General features: G+C 36.4%; 2 protein-coding genes across 6 annotated transcripts in view; one reads left to right on the forward strand and one right to left on the reverse strand.

The window, feature by feature from the left end:
- LOC133543535 (metalloproteinase inhibitor 4-like) overlaps positions 1-6183 on the reverse strand; it is a 56420-nt gene extending 50237 nt beyond the window's left edge. Inside the window, exons 1-2 of one of the 2 annotated variants that reach the window (XM_061888154.1) lie at positions 6042-6183; positions 5630-5889 (exon numbers count right to left, since the gene is read on the reverse strand). In XM_061888154.1, coding sequence (XP_061744138.1) covers positions 5630-5762 — 133 coding nt within the window. In that variant the 5' untranslated portion in view covers positions 5763-5889; positions 6042-6183. Of the gene's footprint in view, positions 1-5629; positions 5999-6041 lie in introns of those variants that run through there. The other variant, XM_061888150.1, reaches the window with a different exon arrangement.
- syn2b (synapsin IIb) overlaps positions 1-20665 on the forward strand; it is a 226436-nt gene that overhangs the window by 179708 nt on the left and 26063 nt on the right. For all 4 annotated transcript variants that reach the window (XM_061888185.1, XM_061888194.1, XM_061888176.1 and 1 more), the window contains 2 exons: positions 8777-8839; positions 16970-17112. In XM_061888185.1, the coding sequence (XP_061744169.1) occupies positions 8777-8839; positions 16970-17112 (206 nt within the window). The remainder of the gene's footprint in view (positions 1-8776; positions 8840-16969; positions 17113-20665) is intronic.

Consider the following 20665-nt stretch of genomic DNA (forward strand, 5'->3'; position numbering starts at 1 on the left):
ATTGCATTTGTGTCAAAATATGAGGGTCTTTTTTTAAAGTTATCTCAAGCAAACAAATTACTATGATCCTCGCAATTAATCACATTTCAAAAGTGTGATTAACCTAAATATAAATTGATAATGCTTTTATATATAGAGAGAACAACGTTACAAGAGCCTTGTCACACAATTTGCAAAGGGAACTATTTTAGATTATTATGGGTTTTTTTTTTTACAGAATGATGAATAACTTGCTTTGAAATCATAAGACAGGGTGACTAACAAATATTTAAGTGTTTATTTTTTTTCTCAAAACAAATGCTTAGAACATCAGATATTAAACTGTGGAACAAATGCAATTGTAAATAAAATAAAAATAATCTATGATAATATATCAGTGCACAAACCCCGTTTCCATATGAGTTAGGAAATTGTGTTAGATGTAAATATAAACGGAATACAATGATTTGCAAATCATTTTCAACCCATATTCAGTTGAATATGCTACAAAGACAGCATATTTGATGTTCAAACTGATAAACATTTTTTTTTTTGCTAAAAATCATTAACTTTAGAATTTAAAGCCAGCAACACGTGACAAAGAAGTTGGGAAAGGTGGCAATAAATACTGATAAAGTTGAGGAATGCTCATCAAACACTTATATGGAACATCCCAGAGGTGTTCAGGCTAATTGAAAAAACAGTTTGGGTGCCATGATTGGGTATAAAAGCAGCTCCATGAAATTCTAAGTAATTCACAAACAAGGATGGGGCGAGGGTCACCACTTTGTAAGCAAATTGTCGAACAGTTTAGAACAACATTTCTCAACAAACTATTCCAAGGAATTAGGGATTTTACCATCTATGGTCCGTAAAATCATCAAAAGGTTCAGAGAATCTGGAGAAATCACTGCACGTAAGCGATGATATTGCAAATTTGAGCCCTCAGGCGGTACTCCATCAAAAACCGACATCAGTGTGTAAAGGATATCACCAGGCTCAGGAACACTTCATAAAACCACTGTCAGTAACTACAGTTGGTCGCTACATCTGTAAGTGCAAGTTAAAACTCTACTATGCAAAGCCAAACCCATTTATCAACAATATACTGAAACGCCGCCGGCTTGGCTGGGCCCGAGCTCACCTAAGATGATCCGGACTGTTGAACGACTGAAGCTCTACATAAAACATGAATGGGAAAGAATTCCACTTTCAAAGCTTCAACAATTAGTTTCCTCAGTTCCCAAACGTTTATTAAGTGTTGTTAAAAGAAAAGGTGATCTAACACAGTGGTGAACATGCCCTTTCCCAACTACTTTGGGACATGTTGCAGCCATGAAATTCTAAGTTAATTATTATTTGCAAAAAGAAATAAAGTTTATGAGTTTGAACATCAAATATCTTGTCTTTCTAGTGAATTCAATTGAATATGGGTTGAAAAGGATTTGCAAATCATTGTATTCCGTTTATATTTACATCTAACACAATTTCCCAATTCATATGGAAAAGTACCCTCACTCTTTTTTTATGAAGCCACGCTGTTGTAACACTTGTCTTGCTGAAATAAGCAGGGGCGTCCATGATAACGTTGCTTGGATGACAACATATGTTGCTCCAAAACCTGTATGGACCTTTCAGCATTAATGGTGCCTACACAGATGTGTAAGTTACCCATGCCTTGGGCACTAATACACCCCCATACCATCACACATGCTAGCTTTGGAACTTTGCACCTACAACAATCCGAATAGTTATTTTCCTCCAAGCTGGAGGCATTTCAGGATATTGTTGACAAATGGGTTTTGCTTTGCATAGTAGAGTTTTAACTTGCACTTACAGATGTAACGACCAACTGTAGTTACTGACAGTGGTTTTATGAAGTGTTCCTGAGCCCATGTGGTGATATCCTTACCACACTGATGTCGGTTTTTGATGCAGTACCGCCTGAGGGCTCAAAAGTCCCTAATATCATCGCTTACGTGCAGTGATTTCACCAGATTCTCTGAACTTTTTGATGATTTTACGGACCGTAGATGGTAAAATCTCTAAAATCCTTGCAATAGCTCGTTGAGAAATGTTGTTCTAAAACTGTTCGACAATTTGCTTAAAAAGTGGTGACCCTCGCCCCATCCTTGCTTGTGAATTACTTAGCATTTCATGGAAGCTGCTTTTATACCCAATCATGGCACCCAACTGTTTCCAATTAGCCTGCACACCTGTGGGATGTTCCAAATAAGTGTTTGATGAGCATTCCTCAACTTTATCAGTATTTATTGCCGCCTTTACCAACTTCTTTGTCACGTGTTTTTGGCGTCAAATTCTAAAGTTAATGATTATTTGCACACCAAATAATGTTTTTCATTTTGAACATCAAATATGTTGTCTTTTTAGCGCATTCAACTGAATATGGGTTGAAAATGATTTGCAAATCATTGTATTCCGTTTATATTTACATCTAACACAATTTCCCAACTCAAATGGAAACAGGGTTTGTATAACAAAAACACCACCAGCTAACTTGTGTTACCATCAGTGGTTTAACAGACCACATTTGTTTGATGGTTGTCTATTATTTTCATAGTTACAAAGTTTATGCAACAAAAACAATGTACCAGGCCGGATAAAATGATTGACGTTTACAGCGTAAACACGTACACGCAGGGAGCGTGTGCACACATACAAAAGCAGTTCAAGAGAAGCAACAAACACATTTGCAGTCATGTTGTTGTTTTGATAGAATATACATCAAATGACAACTAGCTATCCAAATTGCTATTGTAAAATGATGTCATCAATCAATCAAAGTTTATTTACATACCCCCTAATCACAAGTGTCTCAAAAGGCTGCACAAGCCACGACGACAAAATTGGTGCAGTTCAGCTAATGTGTTGTTTTCTGACATGAACTTGTTTCTTCAGCATTGTCCATATGTTTCAGTCAGGACTTTGGGAAGGCCATTCTAAAAACCGTAATACTAGCCTGATTTAGCCATTCCTTTACCACTTTTGACGTGTGTTTGGGGTCATTGTCCTGTTGGAACACCCAACTGCGCCCAAGACCCAACCTCCAGGCTGATGATGTTAGGGTTTCCTGAAGAATTTGGAGGTAATCCTCCTTTATCATTGTACCATTTACTCTCTGTAAAGCGCCAGTTCCATTGGCAGCTAAACAGGCCCAGAGCATAATACTACCACCACCATGCTTGACAGTAGGTTTGGTGTTCCTGGGATTAAAGGCCTCACCTTTTTCCCATCCAAAAGCTCAATTTTTTGATGACAAAGATAAGACCTTCTGGAAGAAAGTTATTAGGTATAGTTTTCTTTTTATTATTATTATTATTTTTTTTTATTAATTGTTTTACTTTAATTATTTATTTATTTATTTTTTAGGTTTTTTTAGTACCTGTATTATAATTTTCCTATCTAATAAATAAATACATATCATAAAATCATGTAGAGGACCACATTAAATGAAGTAGAATAATGTCGCATGCCACATAAAAAGTTGTGATGAGACACATTACAATGATGTAGCGGGCCAATATAAATGAAGTGGCAGACCAGATTTAGGCCCCGGCCCTTGAGTTTGACAACTGTGCATTAAAGGAATAAAAGGGCACTACAGTGTATAAATCAGGGGTGTCAAACTCATTTTAGGTCGGGGAGCCACATGGACAAAAATCTACTCCCAAGTTATCCGGACTGGTAAAATCACGGCACGATAACTTAAAATAAAGACAACTTCAGATCGTTTTCTTTATTTAAAAATAGAACAAGCACATTCTGAAATTGAACAAATCATAATGTTGTTGGGGAGGGGTTTTTGCACTTACATGTTGTGCTTATTTATTTGCTGTTATTTATACTTTCTCAATAAATGATGTGATAATGTTCATCAGTCGACTCATTTGTGTTAATTTTCAGTCTATAAAGATAAAAAATATATAAAAAACAAATTACAGTATGTTATTTATGTAGTTTGATCATTTTCCTCGACTGGTGCAATAACGTGTTTGGTTTTTTTGTGTACATATGTAGCATCATCTACAAAGATACAAATATTGCTATTGTGACATCTAGTGGACACATTTAGAACAGCAGTTTTCTTTCATTCAAAAATTCCGGTTCATTTTTATACTTGGCAAAACTCATCCAGCAGGCCGGGTTAAAACCCTGTTCGTACGTTTGACACCCCTGGTATAAATCATATTGGCTTAACTTAGTGGTTCTCAAAACTGTGTTGCTTTCATCTAGCGGTACACCAAAAATAAAAATAAATCACTTGATTAAAGGCCTACTGAAACCCACTACTACCGACCACAAAGTCTGATAGTTTATATATCATCCATCCATCCATCCATCCATTTTCTACCGCTTTATATATCAATGATGAAATATTAACTTTGCAACACATACAATTTTAGATTTCCCGTGTAGTATCCTGTTGAAAACATCACGGAATGATGACGCGTATGATGAGGCGTGCGCGTGATGTCACCGGTTGTAGCAAACATGTTCTTCCAGCACCGCTCACGGCTAAAAGTAGTCTGCTTTAATCGCATAATTACACAGTATTCTGGACATCTGTGTTACTGAATCTTTTGCAATTTTTTCAATTAATAATGGAGACGTCAAAGAAGAAAGATGTAGGTGGGAAGCCGTGTATTGCAGCTGCCTTTAGCAACACAAACACAGCCGGTGTTTCCTTGTTTACATTCCCGAAGGTGAAGCTTTACCATGGAACAGAGCGGTCAAGCGAACATGGTTCCCGACCACATGTCAACCGTCAGGTTTCGCTGAGAAATTGTGGTAATAAGTCGGCTCTTACCGTAGACATGACCGGAGCTTGCGGACTCTCTTACCTCCTCCCACCGGCGGTCACCACACCCGTGACTACACCCACTTTCAGGTACCATATAATCCCACTAAAACACTAGTAACAGAATAAGCAGATAAGGGATTTTCCAGAATTATTCTAGTAAATGTGTCTAATAACATCTGAATCGCTCCCACTGCCCTCGCCTTTTTTTTTTCCATCTAGTCCTTCACTCTCACTATCCTCATCCACAAATCTTTCCTCCTCGCTCAAATCAATGGGGAAATTGTCGCTTTCTCGGTCCGAATCGCTCTCGCTGCTGGTGGCCATGATTGTAAACAATGTTCAAATGTGAGGAGCTCCACAACCCGTGACGTCACGCGCACATCATCCACTACTTCCGGTACAGGCAAGGCTTTTTTTATCAGCGACCCAAAGTTGCGAACTTTATCGTCGATGTTTGTTTCGGCAAAAATATGGCAATATCGCGAAATGATCAAGTATGACACATAGAATGGACCTGCTATCCCCGTTTGAATAAGAAAAAATCTTATTTCAGTCGGCCTTTTTAAAGTTCAGTGTTTTATTTTCCTATATTCAAACAGTGACTTACCAAAAATATTGAAAACACTTATCAGATAAAACCTCTGCCTTTGCTTCTAATGAATACCTAGGCCTACTACGCTCCTGTTGGGCATGGCGGTGCTTGGTGAAAACAGTTTGAGAACCCCTGGCTTAACTGTAGTACATTTTAGTCGTGTAAGCTCTGATGACAAACCATCCAGGCTAAAATGGTGCAAAGGGGGGGGAGGATTAATAGAGAAGCGAACTTACCGGTCTCGGCGCTGCAGAAGAGCTGCTGCGGGTGAGCCGGGTGGCAGCTGCATGCATCCGCCACCCGGGCAGCTCCCAGCCAGAGGAGCACCCACAGCCCCAAACGCACACCCCTCTCCTGGGACACGGCCATGGCTGAGCTGCTCTTACTTTAGCGTCTTCAAGTTTGCCAACTTCTGATCCCCGTTATATTCCCTCGGAGGCAAATCTTAGAGGAAAGATGACCGGGGGGTGGGGGGGAAGTCCACTTGCACGGGCCGCTGAGGAAAAGAAAGAATTGAGCTCGAGAATTTCAAGCTGGATTGGTTGGATGTTGCTGATCTCTTGCCTCCCACCCCCCTTCTATCTCTCTTTTTTTTTTTTTAACCCCCCCCCAGTTCCCCTCCGGGAGACGACACCCTGGCTAACTTACAATAGTTGTGATCGCCTGGCACGCTGGTCCTGAATGCTGAGAGGGTCGCACACAGGGAGCCTCTTATGCACTCAACAAGTTAGGCACTGCCTCCTCGCACGCAGGACAAAAACAACCAGGCTTTGCCTCCTCTTTTTGATGCCCTGCCTCCATCTGCTACGCCTCAAATTCCAGCAGCCATTTTTTATTGCTGTATCCTACAGTATAACTAACGGCTGTCCCTTCCAGTGTCGTCCCCATATTTTGGTACCGGTACCAAAATCGGTACTTTTAGATACTTTTTCTAAATAAAGGGGACCACGAAAAAAAATGCATCTTACAGAGCACGGTGGAACAGGGGTTAGTGCATGTGCCTCACAATACGAAGGTTCCTGAGTAGTCCTGGGTTCAATTCCGGGCGCAGGATCATTCTGTGTGGAGTTTGCATGTTCTCCCCGTGACTGCGTGGGTTCTCGCACCGCCAAAAAACATGCACCTGGGGATAGTTTGATCGGCAACACTAAATTGGCCCTAGTGTGTGAATGTGGGTTTTGTCTGTCTATCTGTGTTGGCCCTGTGATGAGGTGGCAACTTGTCCAGGGTGTACGCCGCCTTCCGCTCAATTGTAGCTGACATAGTCTCCAGCGACCCCAAAGGGAATAAGCGGTAGAAAATGGATGGATGGATGGATGTTTAAATGAACATTTACCCCGGGGTGTCAAACTCATTTTAGATCGGCGGCCACACGGAGAAAATTATACTCCCAAATGGTAAAATAACGGCATGATAACTTAAAAATAAAGACAACTTTAGATTGTTTTCTTTGTTTAAAAATAGAACAAGCACATTCTGAAAGTTAGATTAGATTAGGTTAGATTAGATAGTACTTTATTTATTCCTTCAGGAGAATTCCTTCAGGAAAATGAAAATTTTCAGCACAATCCCATTCAAGATCAGACAAACATTACAGGGAGACAGAACAATGTTCAAATGTGAGGAGCTCCACAACCCGGACGGATCTGCCCGGCTTCCAGCGCCCCTTACAAAAAAGTTGAGATACAGGTAAACAAGTTAGGGGGATGGGAGAAAAAAATAGAAGATTAAAATAAAATAAAATAAAATGAAAAAATACAGGTTGGAATGGAATAGGATAGGTTGATTGGCAACACTAAATTGGCCCTAGTGTGTGAATGTGAGTGTGAATGTTGTCTGTCTATCTGTGTTGGCCCTGCGAGGAGGTGGCGACTTGTCCAGGGTGTACCCCGACTTCCGCTCGATTGTAGCTGACATAGTCACCAGCGCCCCCCCCCCGCGACCCCAAAGGGAATAAGCAGTAGAAAATGGATGGATGGATGTTTAAATGAACATTTACCCCGGGGTGTCAAACTCATTTTAGATCGGCGGCCACACGGAGAAAATTATACTCCCAAGTGGTAAAATAACGGCACGATAACTTAAAAATAAAGACAACTTCAGATTGTTTTTTTTGTTTAAAAATAGAACAAGCACATTCTGAAAATTAGATTAGGTTAGATTAGATAGTACTTTATTTTATTCCTTCAGGAGAGTTCCTTCAGGAAAATGAAAATTTTCAGCACAATCCCATTCAAGATCAGACAAACATTACAGGGAGACAGAACAGAATCGCTGACGGGTCTGCCCGGCTTCCAGCGCCCCTTACAAAAAAGTTGAGATACAGGTAAACAAGTTAGGGGGATGGGAGGAAAAAATAGAAGATTAAAATAAAATTAAATAAAAAAATATATATATAGGTTAAAATGGAATAGGATAGGTTGATTGGCAACACTAAATTGTCCCTAGTGTGTGAATGTGAGTGTGAATGTTGTCTGTCTATCTGCCTTGTGATGAAGTGGTGAATTGTCCAGGGTGTACACCGCCTTCCGCCCGAATGCAGCTGAGATAGGCTCCGGCACTCCCCACTACCCAAAAAAGGGACAAGCGGTATAAAATGGATGGATGGATGTTTAAATGAACATTTACCCAGGGGTGTCAAACTCATTTTAGATCGGGGACCACGCGGAGAAAATTATGCTCCCAAGTGGTAAAATCACGGCACGATGACTTAAAAATAAAGACAACTTCAGATTGTTTTCTTTGTTTAAAAATAGAGCAAGCACATTCCGAAAATGCACAAATCATAGTGTTGTTGTTTTTTACACTTACATATTGCGGTTAATAGTAATCCAACTTTATTTTTCGTTGTTTATGCTTTCTGAATAATTTGTGTGATGACGTTCATCAGTCCCCAAAAGGGACAAGCGGTAGAAAATGGATGTAAGGACAGGAAATACTAAACACACACAGAGGAAAAACTAAAACAAACTGTCAGTGGCAAGCCTGACAGTATTATTGATTCTGATTCCGATATTCACAAACAGTATAAAACTTTTGGTGGACAAAATGAGACAAAGAACGAGTGGAAGATTTTACATGTAAACAAACTGTTGTGTTTCAATCCTTTTTGTAAAAAGCCACTTGGGCGGCTCTAGAGCCGGTTGCTGACCCCCGTTCTAGAAAAATGCTTCTTGTGTACGTATCGTTTTTTTGCACAGTTTAAACACCAACACTGTTACAAGGTACCAGTATCAGATGGTATGTCAACGATATAGTGAAGGCCTGACAATGTTGTTTTGTTCACTTTGCCCTTATTCCTTCGAGCCTGTGAAAATGGAAGTATTCCATATAAGGACTACTTCTCCAGTGTCCTCCCTTATCTTTCTGTCTTGCTTTTTCAGATTACAACGCCAAGCTTTCCCGTCGTGGTGAAGATCGGACACGCTCACTCCGGAATGGGAAAGGTGAGTGTTGTTTTTTTTTTGTGTCCGACAGTCGCTCACAATCTGTCGCATAACATTGGGTAAGAAAATCAATATTTCACGTTGTGTTGGAGGTCCTGAAGTCACTAAGCTGACATTTATCATTCATATCCTGTCAATGTTGGCAACTTTCTGGTCATGTTATTGATTTGTAGGAGTGTTAATATTGTCAAGCTAAGATGACAGTTCAATCTTTATCTTCAATTTACTATAAATCCATTAGTCGTCTTATGCCCTCCTAATTTCTCCATCAAATTAACACACAGATTACTTTTTACACAATAAAAAAAAATGCTGGGTTATTTTTTTCTAACCAAATGCTGGGTTCACCCTGTTGGGCCGTATTTCTAAGGAGTGGGGTAGTTTTTGCCCATCTCCAAAATTTAATGTACACAATTTTTTTTTTTTTGCACAAAATTTTATTTACACAATAAAAAAAAATGCTGGGTTATTTCTTATAAATGCGATGAAACAGGGTTGACCCTGTTGCGTCGTATTTATAAGGAGTGGGGTAGTTTTTGATTTACACAATTTTTTTTTTTTTTTCTAACCAAATGCTGGTTCGACCCTGTTGCGTCGTATTTATAAGTTATTTCTAAGGAGTGGGGTAGTTTTTGCCCATCTCCAAAATTTAATGTACACAATTTTTTTTTTTTTCACGCAAAATTTTATTGACACAATAAAAAAAATGCTGGGTTATTTGTTATAAGTGCGACGAAACAGGGTTTACCCTGTTGCGTCGTATTTATAAGGAGTGGGGTAGTTTTTGCCCATCTGCAAAATTAAATTCACACAATTTATTTGTATTTATTTATTTTTTTTACACAAAATGTAATTTACACAATAAAAACAAATGGTGGGTTATTTTTTTCTAACTATATGCTGGGTCAACCCTGTTGTGTCGTATTTAAGTTATTTCTAAGGAGTGGGGTAGTTTTTGCCCATCTCCAAAATTTAATGTACACAATTTTTTTTTTTTTACGCAAAATTTTATTGACACAATAAAAAAAATGCTGGGTTATTTGTTATAAGTGCGACGAAAAAGGGTTTACCCTGTTGCGTCGTATTTATAAGGAGTGGGGTAGTTTTTGCCCATCTCCAAAATTTAATGTACACAATTTTTTATTTTTTTTAATTTTTTTTACACAAAATTGTATTTACACAATAAAAGAAATGCTGGGTTATTTCTTATAAATGCGATGAAACAGGGTTGACCCTGTTGCGTCGTATTTATAAGGAGTGGGGTAGTTTTTTATTTACACAATTTTTTATTTTTTTTTCTAACCAAATGCTGGTTCGACCCTGTTGTGTCGTATTTATAAGTTATTTCTAAGGAGTGGGGTAGTTTTTGCCCATCTCCAAAATTTAATGTACACAATTTATTTATTTTTTACGCAAAATTTTATTGACACAATAAAAAAAATGCTGGGTTATTTGTTATAAGTGCGACGAAACAGGGTTTACCCTGTTGCGTCGTATTTATAAGGAGTGGGGTAGTTTTTGCCCATCTCCAAAATTAAATTTACACAATTTATTTTTATTTATTAATTTTTTTACACAAAATGTAATTTACACAATAAAAACAAATGCTGGGTTATTTTTTTCTAACTAAATGCTGGGTCGACCCTGTTGCGTCGTATTTATAAGTTATTTCTAAGGAGTGGGGTAATTTTTGCCCATCTCCAAAATTTTAAGTACACAATTTTTTTTTTCTTTACGCAAAATTTTATTGACTCAATAAAAAAAATGCTGGGTTATTTGTTATAAGTGCGACGAAACAGGGTTGACCCTGTTGCGTCGTATTTATAAGGAGTGGGGTAGTTTTTGCCCATCTCCAAAATCAAATTTACACAATTTATTTTTATTTATTTATTTTTTTTACACAAAATTTAATTTACACAATAAAAACAAATGCTAAGTTATTTTTTTCTAACTAAATGCTGGGTCGACCCTGTTGCGTCGTATTTATAAGTTATTTCTAAGGAGTGGGGTCATTTTTGCCCATCTCCAAAATTTAATGTACACAATTTTTTTTTTTTTTTACGCAAAATTTTATTGACACAATAAAAAAAATGCTGGGTTATTTGTTATAAGTGCGACGAAACAGGGCTGACCCTCTTGCGTCGTATTTATAAGGAGTGGGGTAGTTTTTGCCCATCTCCAAAATTAAATTTACGTAATTTATTTGTATTTATTTTTTTTTTTTTACACAAAATGTAATTTACACAATAAAAACAAATGCTGGGTTATTTTTTTCTAACTAAATGCTGGGTCGACCCTGTTGCGTCGTATTTATAAGTTATTTCTAAGGAGTGGGGTAGTTTTTGCCCATCTCCAAAATTTAATGTACACAATTTTTTTTTTTTTTACGCAAAATTTTATTGACACAATAAAAAAAATGCTGGGTTATTTGTTATAAGTGCGACGAAACAGGGTTTACCCTGTTGCGTCGTATTTATAAGGAGTGGGGTAGTTTTTGCCCATCTGCAAAATTAAATTTACACAATTTATTTGTATTTATTAATTTTTTTTACACAAAATGTAATTTACACAATAAAAACAAATGGTGGGTTATTTTTTTCTAACTAAATGCTGGGTCAACCCTGTTGTGTCGTATTTAAGTTATTTCTAAGGAGTGGGGTAGTTTTTGCCCATCTCCAAAATTTAATGTACACAATTTATTTATTTTTTACGCAAAATTTTATTGACACAATAAAAAAAATGCTGGGGTATTTGTTATAAGTGCGACGAAACAGGGTTTACCCTGTTGCGTCGTATTTATAAGGAGTGGGGTAGTTTTTGCCCATCTGCAAAATTAAATTCACACAATTTATTTGTATTTATTTTTTTTTTTACACAAAATGTAATTTACACAATAAAAACAAATGGTGGGTTATTTTTTTCTAACTATATGCTGGGTCAACCCTGTTGTGTCGTATTTAAGTTATTTCTAAGGAGTGGGGTAGTTTTTGCCCATCTCCAAAATTTAATGTACACAATTTTTTTTTTTTTTACGCAAAATTTTATTGACACAATAAAAAAAATGCTGGGTTATTTGTTATAAGTGCGACGAAACAGGGTTTACCCTGTTGCGTCGTATTTATAAGGAGTGGGGTAGTTTTTGCCCATCTCCAAAATTTAATGTACACACTTTTTTATTTATTTTAATTTTTTTTACACAAAATTGTATTTACACAATAAAAGAAATGCTGGGTTATTTCTTATAAATGCGATGAAACAGGGTTGACCCTGTTGCGTCGTATTTATAAGGAGTGGGGTAGTTTTTGATTTACACAATTTTTTATTTTTTTTTCTAACTAAATGCTGGTTCGACCCTGTTGTGTCGTATTTATAAGTTATTTCTAAGGAGTGGGGTAGTTTTTGCCCATCTCCAAAATTTAATGTACACAATTTTTATTTTTTTTACGCAAAATTTTATTGACACAATAAAAAAAATGCTGGGTTATTTGTTATAAGTGCGACGAAACAGGGTTTACCCTGTTGCGTCGTATTTATAAGGAGTGGGGTAGTTTTTGCCCATCTCCAAAATTAAATTTACACAATTTATTTTTATTTATTAATTTTTTTTACACAAAATTTAATTTACACAATAAAAACAAATGCTGGGTTATTTTTTTCTAACTAAATGCTGGGTCGACCCTGTTGCGTCGTATTTATAAGTTATTTCTAAGGAGTGGGGTAATTTTTGCCCATCTCCAAAATTTAAAGTACACAATTTTTTATTTTTTTTTACGCAAAATTTTATTGACACAATAAAAAAAATGCTGGGTTATTTGTTATAAGTGCGACGAAACAGGGTTTACCCTGTTGCGTCGTATTTATAAGGAGTGGGGTAGTTTTTGCCCATCTCCAAAATTAAATTTACGTAATTTATTTGTATTTATTTATTTTTTTTACACAAAATGTAATTTACACAATAAAAACAAATGCTGGGTTATTTTTTTCTAACTAAATGCTGGGTCGACCCTGTTGCGTCGTATTTATAAGTTATTTCTAAGGAGTGGGGTAGTTTTTGCCCATCTCCAAAATTTAATGTACACAATTTTTTTTTTTTTTACGCAAAATTTTATTGACACAATAAAAAAAATGCTGGGTTATTTGTTATAAGTGCGACGAAACAGGGTTTACCCTGTTGCGTCGTATTTATAAGGAGTGGGGTAGTTTTTGCCCATCTGCAAAATTAAATTTACACAATTTATTTGTATTTATTAATTTTTTTTACACAAAATGTAATTTACACAATAAAAACAAATGGTGGGTTATTTTTTTCTAACTAAATGCTGGGTCAACCCTGTTGTGTCGTATTTAAGTTATTTCTAAGGAGTGGGGTAGTTTTTGCCCATCTCCAAAATTTAATGTACACAATTTATTTATTTTTTACGCAAAATTTTATTGACACAATAAAAAAAATGCTGGGTTATTTGTTATAAGTGCGACGAAACAGGGTTTACCCTGTTGCGTCGTATTTATAAGGAGTGGGGTAGTTTTTGCCCATCTGCAAAATTAAATTCACACAATTTATTTGTATTTATTTATTTTTTTTTACACAAAATTTAATTTACACAATAAAAACAAATGCTGGGTTATTTTTTTCTAACTAAATGCTGGGTCGACCCTGTTGCGTCGTATTTATAAGTTATTTCTAAGGAGTGGGGTAGTTTTTGCCCATCTCCAAAATTTAATGTACACAATTTTTTTTTTTTTTTTTACGCAAAATTTTATTGACACAATTAAAAAAATGCTGGGTTATTTGTTATAAGTGCGACGAAACAGGGTTGACCCTGTTGCGTCGTATTTATAAGGAGTGGGGTAGTTTTTGCCCATCTGCAAAATCAAATTTACACAATTTATTTGTATTTATTTATTTTTTTTTACACAAAATTTAATTTACACAATAAAAACAAATGCTGGGTTATTTTTTTCTAACTAAATGCTGGGTCGACCCTGTTGCGTTGTATTTATAAGTTATTTCTAAGGAGTGGGGGTAGTTTTTGCCCATCTCCAAAATTTAATGTACACAATTTTTTATTTTTTTTACACAAAATGTTATCATCAATCAATCAATGTTTATTTATATAGCCCCAAATCACAAATGTCTCAAAGAACTGCACAAATCATTACGACTACAACATCCTCGGAAGAACCCACAAAAGGTTAACACAATAAAAAAAATGCTGGGTTATTTCTTATTAAATGCAACAAAACAGGGTTTACCCTGTTGCGTCGTATTTATAAGGAGTGGGGTAGTTTTTGCCCATCTCCAAAATTAAATATACACCTTTTCTTTTTTTTTTTTATTCCACAAAATGTAATTTATACAATAAAAAAAAATGCTGGGTTATTTTTTTCTAACTAAATGCTGGGTCGACCCTGTTGCGTCATATTTATAAGTCATTTCTAAGGAGTGGGGTAGTTTTTGCCCATCTCCAAAATTTAATGTACACAATTTTTTATTTTTTTTACACAAAATTTTATTAACACAATAAAAAAAATTCTGGGTTATTTCTTATTAAATGCAACGAAACAGGGTTTACCCTGTTGCTTCGTATTTATAAGGAGTGGGGTAGTTTTTGCCCATCTCCAAAATTAAATATACACCATTTTTTTTTTTTTTTTCCACAAAATTTAATTTATACAATAAAAAAAAATGCTGGGTTATTTATTTCTAACCAAATGCTGGGTCGACCCTGTCGCGTCGTATTTATAAGTTATTTCTAAGGAGTGAGGTAGTTTTTGCCCATCTCCAAAGTTTAATGTACACAATTTTTTATTTATTATTATTTTTTTTTTCACACAAAATTTTATTAACACAATAAAAAAAAATGCTGGGTTATTTCTGATAAATGCGACGAAACAGGGTTGACCCTGTTGCGTCGTATTTATAATGAGTGGGGTAGTTTTTGCCTGGCCTAAATGCACCATTTATTTAGGGAGATGAGTGGGGGGGTGATGACACACAAAGTGGACTGGCCTAAACCTGAATTAAAACCGGAAGACGGTGTACGTCATATCCGGCCGCCATTTACTTTTGTAGTTCTCCAAAGACAACCACCCTTTTAGCTGTAGTCTCTACATCATAATGATTTATGACACCTACAGGCAGAGGTCAGTATTGCAACTTGTAGTTTGAAAACTTCCGATTTCTGCAAAATCGTCATATCTGCAAAAAACATGGCCGACAGCTACAAAAAAAATTGCAATACTGATACCACTAGGAGTCCAGAATGACTTCCATTGAGTGAGTCTTTTTCCCAGAGTACATTGCAGTTATACTTTGTGTTTTTGATACATTTAGAGCAGGGGGTGTCAAAGTCAAGGCCCGCAGGCCAGATCTGGCTCGCAAATGAATTATCTATGGCCCCCAGGATAATATTTGATTAGTATTAGTCCTTGGGTAAGTCTCTTTGATAATCACCATGTTAAAGCAATTAATAGTTCACCATCTTTATCGATGCGGACTATGCTAGATGGACTTCACATTATATTGTGACTGTTTGTGAAAGCAGTTCAAAATCAAAGTCACGTGTAACATTATTGTATGATTGTTTATAAAACAATCCTCATAGACTAAGTACAAAAACTCAAAACCAGTGAAATCGTAAATGGTAAAAAAAAAAAACAGAATACAATGATTTGCAAATCCTTTTCAACCTATGTTCAATTGAATAGACTGCAAAGACAAGATATTTAATGTTCGAGCTGGAAAACTTTATCTCTTGCAAATATTAGCTCATTTGGAATTTGATGCCTGTAACATGTTTCAAGAAAGCTGGCACAAAGAAGGAATGTGAAGGAACCATTAATGCTGAAAGGTACAGGTTTTGGAGCAACATATGTTGCCATCCAAGCAACGTTATCATGGGCGCCCCTGCTTATTTCAGCAAGACAATATCAAGCCACGTGTTACAACAGCGTGGCTTCATAGTAAAAGAGTGTGGGTACTAGACTGGCCTGCCTGTAGTCCAGACCTGTCCCCCATTGAAAATGTGTGGCACATTATGAAGCCTAAAATACCACAATGGAGACCCCGGACTGTTGAACAACTTAAGCTGTAAGTCAAGCAAGAATGGGAAAGAATTCCACCTGAAAAGCTTGAAAAATTGGTCTCCTCAGTTCCCAAACGTTTACTGAGTTGTTAAAAGGAAAGGCCATGTAACACAGTGGTAAAAATGCGCCTGTGCCAACTTTTTTGCAATGTGTTGCTGCCATTACATTCCAAATTAATGATTATTTGCACAAAAAAAAATAAGTTTCACAGTTGGGACATTAAATATCTTGTCTTTGCAGTGTACTCAATTGAATATAAGTTGAAAAGAATTTGCAAATTATTGTATTTCCACAATGTGCCAACTTCACTGGGTTTAGGTTTTGTACATGCGGTTTGGCCAATCTGGTCTCCGAAAGAAAGACGGTGGACAGTTTAAAAATTACAAATGGGATTTTTTACTTCTTCCTGTAGGAAGCATAAATCATGATGCACTTTGGACTACAAAAAAGATGTCCCGAAACATTAAAAAACTACAAATTCCAATGATGATCTCTGCCTGTAGAAGTCATAAATCCCATTGATTTTTTTTTTAACGTTGATGTTCCAGGCAATCTAATTTTCAGTGAAGGTAAAGGATAGGCAAATATGAGCTTAGGCCTCAGCCTATTCCTTTTTCGGTCATTCTTTTTCTTTTCTTTTGTGTGTAAATGTGTATGATTGTTTACGTATAACCTGTACTGTAAAACTGATCACACAAAATGGTTGATTGATTTGATTGATTATATGACTGAAATAAACTTATTTCATTCATTCATTCAAGTCATTATGACGTTGGGACTACAAAAAAAATGAAAATAACCAATTTATTTGGTAGAATTGACCCAACGTTGCAGTTAAAATGACCCAGCATTTGGGTTGCATATACAAACCATCAAGTTAGGTTCAATAAGAAACTCATCTTGCTGGGTTAAATCAACCCAGCGTTGGTTTGATCCAATCGTTACCCAGCAGTTCCTACCTGAATTAGGTCCTTTTCAACCCAGCAGTTTTTAGAGTGACATGAAACACGTTGCTAAAAGTCCCGTGTTGCTCTCCTGTCAAAGGTCAAAGTGGACAATGTGAGCGACTTCCAGGACATTGCCAGCGTTGTGGCCATCACTCAGACTTACTGCACCACGGAGCCTTTCATCGACGCAAAGTACGACATCAGGGTGCAGAAGATCGGCGTCGACTATAAGGCGTACATGTAAGTATGCCGTGTTAGGAAAATCGGAGTTAGGGTGCATGACTAATAACAAGTAATCAAATGAATTGCATTTATGTGCGTTACAACGATTTGGTTGTATGCTCTAATAGGCACAGCTACTTGAAAAATGTAGTACGCTAAGTTACTCTTGATTAAATGTAGCTATGCTATAGGGGAAGATATCCCGGAAAATTAACCAAATCTACATTTAACAGAATTTGATCAGGGGTGATTGTCAGAGTTAGTTGGTGACGAACCCCAATATGCAGAGATGGAGGCAGGCATGGAGTGAGAAAACAGTATTTAATAAAGATACCAAGACAAAATCAAACAAAGGGTACAAACAAAAAGCGCGCACGTGGGCGGATAACAAACTAAGAGCTAGCATGGGAGCTAGAAAATAAACGGAGCTTAGCATGGAAGATAGCAAAAACAAAAAGAGGCTGTAAGCTTCTTTACTCACAAGTACCACAGATGCACGCTGGAAACCGGTGGGTCAGGTGTGACAAGTTTTAATATAACACGTTGGTTTTAAACTCAATCTCTCATCATTGACTTTTCAGTCTCTCCAACAACCGCTCCCTCCTCTGCTGCCCGGTCACTGTTAAAAAGACAACAGATGATTAGATTAACGCGTACCACCTGCGACATCTAATCACCTGCCAGCTGCGTCTCGCCGTCCTGCCCATGCCACGCCCCCGTCTGAGGGTGCGCTGTCCTCAGCCACTCAGACAGGGTCGCTGATGTCCATACCTGCAGTGTGCTAATCACAACCTCCCTCCACAGGGGCCTAGCGTGGAAGCTAGCAGGTATCGAGCAGAAAACAGAAGTCGTACATGTAATATGAAAACAAGAAATTATACGACAGGACAGGTAGCAATGACAAGAGCGACAATAATCCAGCACTGACTGGAGGAGAAAAGCAGGTACAAATAGGAGCGGGCTGATTGACACCAGGTGTGGCCAGGTGCCAATCAGCCGCAGCTGAGAAGAAACAGCGCACAGGGGAAAAAAACTGGAAACAGACAAAATAAGAGCGCTGACAGGAACTAAAAACAGGAAATACTAAACACACACAGAGGAAAAACTAAAACACAAACAAACTGTCAGTGGCAAGCCTGACAGTGATTGGTCAAATGCAGAGAATAATTTCGCCACATCTAGTGTGTGCATACTTGCCAACCCTCCCGATTTTCCCGGTAGACTCCCGAATTTCAGTGCCCCTCCCGAAAATCTCCCGGGGCAACCATTCTCTCGAATTTCTCCCGATTTCCACCCGGACAAAAAATCACCTGAAAAGGAGACTATTATATATATGTCTCCGTTATCCATAGGTTTATCCCATAAATATATAACCCATAAAGTAGGCAGGCACGGAGCTATTTCTCAGAGTGTGTTTACTCCAGCCGGCACGTTAATACACTGACACACAACATCCGGATTCCCATCATGCATTGCTTCAAAACCACGGCAAGTAGTAATGTCCAAAAAACATAACAGAGACGAAGCAGAAGAACGAAGAAGAGACATGGCGACGACGAGTAAGAAGAAGAAGTACGCTTGAAAGTTCAAAAATGATTGGAAAAAATAATTTTGGTTCATCCAGGACAACTCGAAGGGGAAGGGGTATGCTGCCTGCAAATTTTGTAGATCAGACTTGTTCATTGAACACGGTGGCTGAACGGATATACTTATTCATTAACGGGTTATTTATATATATATATATATATATATATATATATATATATATATATATATATATAAATATATATATATATATATATATTTATATATATATATATATATATATATATATATATATATATATATATATATATATATATATATATATATATATATATATATATATATATATATATATTTATACAATTTACCATGAATTGATTAACATGGACCCCAACTTAAACAAGTTGAAAAACTTATTCGGGTGTTACCATTTAGTGGTCAATTGTACGGAATATGTACTGTACTGTGCAATCTACTAATAAAAGTGTCAATCAATTCAATCAAATAAGAGTTTTTCTATCTATTGGTCCACATGTAATATATCCACGTAATGTAACTGAGAGTGTACAAATGCACCCAATGAAGATCCATTACTATTAACTATCTGTCATTTAGCTGGGGATACCCTATAACAGGGGTCACCAACACGGTGCCCGCGGGCACCAGGTAGCCCGTAAGGACCAGATGAGTCGCCCGCTGGCCTGTTCTAAAAATAGCTCAAATAGCAGCACTTACCAGTGAGCTGCCTCTATTTTTAAAATTGTATTTATTTACTAGCAAGCTGGTCTGGCTTTGCTAGACATTTTTAACGCTAAGAGAGACAAAACTCAAATGGAATTTGAAAATCCATGAAAATATTTTGAAGACATGGTCTTCACTTATTTAAATAAATTAATTTATTTGTTTACTTTGCTTCTTATAACTTTCAGAAAGACAATTTTACAGAAAAAATACAACCTTAAAAATGATTTTAGGATTTTTAAACACATATACCTTTTTACCTTTTAAATTCCTTCTTCCTCTTTCCTGAACAATTTAAATCAATAGTCAAGTATTTTTTTTTATTGTAAAGAATAATAAATAATTTTTAATTTAATTATTAATTTTAACTTCTGTTTTTTCAACTAAGAATATTTGTGAAATATTTCTCCAAACTTATTATGATTAAAATAAAATTAAAAAATTGTTCTGGCAAATTTAGAAAATCTGTAGAATCAAATTTAAATCTTATTTCAAAGTCTTTTGAATTTCTTTAAAAAAATTTGTTCTGGAAAATCTAGAAGAAATAATGATTTGTCTTTGTTGGAAATATAGATTGGTCCAATTTGTTATATAGTCCAACAAAGTGCAGATTGGATTTTAACCTATTTAAAACATGTCATCAAAAATATGTATTTATTGTGCGAAATCATTAAGATGATCAGTGTTTCCACAAAGATAAATATCATTAATTATTAATAATAACAGAGTTAAAGGTAAATTGAGCAAATTGGCTATATCTGCCAATTTATTTAAGTGTGTATCAAACTGGTAGCCCTTTGCATTAATCAGTACCCAAGAAGTAGCTCTTGGTTTCAAAAATGTTGGTAACCCCTGCTCTACAACTACCTCCGCACTCCACTGTATGTATTTATTTTTTAGTTTGCCTTTTCTTTGGCCCACCCCTATGTTATTCATTTTCTCTACCTACAGTAAAAAAAACAAAAAAAAAAACTTCTATTTATATATGGACAAAATAATAATGGCTTGTGTTGTTCGGGAACAGTTAGTAATAGTTACGTGCAGTAAAACTTTTCATGAACTAACCCCTATGTGTGTTCCTACATTTGTGATCCACGTCTTAGATGAAGAGGGCGGTTAAACTGAGTAAAAAAAAACTAAGGTTTTGGGCATTATTTTCTCTAAGCGCATATATTTGTCTAAATATGGATAAGAACATGCATTATAGTTGTCAGGCTTGTCCCTGACAGTTTGGTTTTGTTTTTGTTTTTCCTGTCTTTGTTTCCTATAAGCGCTCTTATTTTGT

The sequence above is a fragment of the Nerophis ophidion genome, linkage group LG02 (assembly GCF_033978795.1).
Source record: "Nerophis ophidion isolate RoL-2023_Sa linkage group LG02, RoL_Noph_v1.0, whole genome shotgun sequence".
Classification (NCBI taxonomy): Eukaryota; Metazoa; Chordata; class Actinopteri; order Syngnathiformes; family Syngnathidae; genus Nerophis; species Nerophis ophidion.